Source organism: Rosa chinensis, chromosome 7 (assembly GCF_002994745.2).
Source record: "Rosa chinensis cultivar Old Blush chromosome 7, RchiOBHm-V2, whole genome shotgun sequence".
In the NCBI taxonomy this organism is placed as follows: domain Eukaryota; kingdom Viridiplantae; phylum Streptophyta; class Magnoliopsida; order Rosales; family Rosaceae; genus Rosa; species Rosa chinensis.
Genome location: NC_037094.1, coordinates 12,194,155 through 12,197,481, shown reverse-complemented (window position 1 = coordinate 12,197,481; position 3,327 = coordinate 12,194,155). Strand labels below are relative to the sequence as shown.

Genomic DNA, 3,327 nt, shown 5'->3' with positions numbered 1-3,327 from the left:
TTGTTTGGTTAGTCTTCCGCCCCTCTTTCCTTATTTAGCTCGGTTTCTCCTAGCCGAAGTAGAAAAATGTGCTAAAGTTGACTTTTCATTTCCATGCTTCCATAATTTCCTTTTCTTACATCTCGCATAATTCTCCATAGTAGGCTTTATTTAGCTTTTAAATAATATATTTCGAACTTGTCGACAATATATAGCTTGAGCCACTGACATTGGCTCAATTTCTCCAACACATGCCTTGACAGGCCAAAATGCTCATTTTGTGTCCAAACAGTCTATTTTAGACCTCCACGATTGGAGATGGCATGAGGCTCGAAGAGATTCTCTTAGTTATAAAGTCATTAAAGTGATTGGAACTCTAGTAGTAATTTCATTTTCCAAAACCCAAGTTCTATGCCCAACCCAAAACTAAGCCCAAATTCCCCCCCCCCCCCCCCCCCCCCCCTTCCCTTTGTTTCAACATAACGACCTTAACTGCCTTTCTCTAACAACCATTTGCTTTCCCAGACAATCGATACAGTTAAAGAAGCAATAAATGAAGTCAGATTCCAAACTCTCATGAGCTGAGAGATGATGGTACATACTCGTACTATATCCAAGCTCAGAAGACCGAAACGCATCTGATCGGAGCTCGTCCTCGCCGGCGGTTAGCCATGCCGGGCCCCGGTCCGCACCTGATGTACGCCATGGGTTCGGGTGTGGCTCTGACCACTCTCACCAACGGCAGGTTCAGCCCCCACCACACCCTGATCTATACCGTCAACGCCTTCTTCGGCCCCGACATCGGATCCTTCACCGAATGGCTGGCCTCCCTCGTCGGCGGCTTCGGCTTCGACTTCGGCTCCGAGCTCGCTGACGCCATCCACCACCCCTTCTACTACGTCATCATTCTTGGCCTCCCTCTTTGTATTCTCTACTCCTGGCTCTCCAGAATCTTCCTCCTCAATAGGGTCCTCGACTCCTTCCCTCCGGTGAGTCCCTGACGTCATCAAACATTTCCGTGTCCTTGTTTGCTTCCATTGAAATATCCCAAATCTCCACCATTTCGTTTGTATGATTGTAAGAACTTCATGAAAATTGTAAAGAGAAAATCTTTTCGATGATTTATGATTATAAGATCATGACACAAATTTGACACACGTAGTTGTGTTTTGTGGTACAGGTTCCCCTAACAAAGTTGCAGTGCATCTTGTTGGTGTCAGCCGGTTCTTTGTCACATTTTTTCCTCGATCACTTGTTCGAGGTAATGTGGAGGCGTCAATTGATAAGCGAATGTTGTTTAGATGTTCGGATGTTTGGTATTTGTTATAAGCTAGCTGGATATGATTTAGAATTAACAGAAGTAAGAATGATCATTTACCTTAAAAGATTGTTCTCTATAAGGAGAGCATCAATGACTTGAGTTTGGCATTTGTTTCCGCATTAGTTTCATAGCAAATAGGGATGAACTGTATCACAGAATTTAAGTGCAATAAGGTTATACATTTAGAGAGCATTCGGAGTTTTGGCTACTAAAACTAGTTGAGAGGCTGACGGACAGCTGACAGAAGCCGTGGTTTTCTATGTGACTGGTCCTGGAGTTTGATGAGTAGCTAAGATACTTTATATGCTTGTTAAAGTCTTGTAGTCTTTTCAAATCATGCATTTCTGATATGAGTTTTTGTTCTACGGGCTATGGGAATGATCAAGTTCGCGAGTCATGTATATTCTCTTTACTTTTCAGGAAAATGGGCATTCTGGTACGTATACATGGATTTTGAGCACTGGTTGGTGGGAGGGCCGCGCACCTATTAATCCAGATGCTGTTGTTGTCGTCGGCCTTTTATGCATTGGCTTAATTGGTGGCTTTATTTACATCAACAGGTGATTGTTTGAGGCAGTTCATGTGTTTTGTTTTCTCTTTTTCCCAAGAATGTGACAGATCCTCGACATATATGTTGATAAAATGTTTTGGTATGCAGAGTTAAGCCTCCCAAGTCTGTTAACAAATATTCATCAAATGAATCATTCCAACTAATCATCATCATAGCAAGCCTGTACTGCTTATGGTGCACAAGCCAAGTATACTTGGTTAATCCTCGTCGGCCAGCAGTTGGTGAAGAAGCTGACCTTGGAGTTCTCGTGTTTCTAGCCACTTATCTCTTTTTCCCTCATTTTTTGTGTATATTGTCCATGCACCCAAGAGGTCATGAGGGGTTACTGCTTCCAAAATAACAGTATAATCATATTGATAAAGAGGACATGCCACGCTTGCTGTCGAGTATGATCGAAGTAGATTTTCCAAGTCTTGCCACAGCCCTGAGTTTTGTTTTGTTGTAGCTTGTTACCATGATTTTTCAGGTATGTTTCAAATTTGTATCTTTTATGTTTTGTCCTGATATATAATTTGTATCTTATTACTAGCTTTACTGATATACAAATTGGAAGAGCTTGTTGACTATAGCTGTACCTTGTTATTCACTTGACGAAGCTTGAATTTCTGCTCTTTTTCTAGCAGAAACCCTTGCATTGTATATTATCTCAACAAATGATGACTACTTTTTGGATATTGTATTGTTAGAAGATATCAAATTTCTAAGGTTCAGTCTTATCTCGGTCTTTGTTTATTCAGGATTTTGTGGCAACAGGAGTTTGAGGTTCTCACATGAAGAGGCACCAACACTGCAAGGGAGTGTTTGTGCCAAAGAGTGATTTACGATGCAAAGAGTATGCAAGACAGAGATTTGGGATTCTAGGTTTGGGGTGTAAGAAACTTGAAAGCACAATGTCCATTTGAATTTTGAGATAATTTCTAAACCATAACTAGAAAATAGCAGTTCGTCTACATAATTACAAGTTTTATTAACACTACATGTGATAAACCAAAGCCATCCTTTAGTTCCTTATTGCACCACGGTAGGTTTGTCAGATTTTGGAGCTAAGAGCCTCGATGGCCTTCTTTGCGAATGCGGGGAGCTGGAATGCAGCAGTGTGCATCTGAAACAATGAAAATGGAGTAAATCAAACTAATTAGAGATCCAAGCACCCACAACAAGAGAGACTACATTTGCAACATTTCCGAAACGAGGGGAATTTACAGTACCTCCGAGTTTATCTTATTCTCAAAAAAAAAAAAAAAAAAAAAAAAAAAACAACAGTACGTCCGAGTTGTAGAACTTGTGGGGTACATTTGCCACACCATAATTCTCAGGGTTAAGTGGATTCATAGGGTGTTTGAAGTCCACTGCTGGTCCTTCAGGGGAGCAAAGCTTGAAACCGATGATGCCGCTGGAAACAGATCGGATTCCACGGTAGAATACATTAGCAAATAGCAGTAGTTTTAATAGTGAG

At 41.1% G+C, this 3,327-nt stretch overlaps 1 protein-coding gene across 2 annotated transcripts; it reads left to right on the top strand.

Moving 5' to 3' along the window:
• The first annotated feature begins 480 nt into the window (after window positions 1-480).
• LOC112180327 lies at window positions 481-2,847 on the top strand. 2 transcript variants are annotated; one of them, XR_002928201.2, is made up of 5 exons: window positions 481-968; window positions 1,160-1,240; window positions 1,721-1,860; window positions 1,959-2,337; window positions 2,609-2,847. XR_002928201.2 is itself a non-coding variant. In XM_024318857.2 (4 exons), exons 1-4 carry the CDS (start codon window positions 651-653, stop codon window positions 2,209-2,211), a joined length of 792 nt encoding a protein of 263 aa, XP_024174625.1. In that variant the 5' UTR covers window positions 481-650; the 3' UTR covers window positions 2,212-2,543. The 2 variants fall into 2 exon arrangements, 1 of the variants encoding a protein (XP_024174625.1); XM_024318857.2 differs by lacking the exon at window positions 2,609-2,847 and having other exon boundaries at window positions 1,959-2,543.
• Window positions 2,848-3,327: the final 480 nt, after the last annotated feature.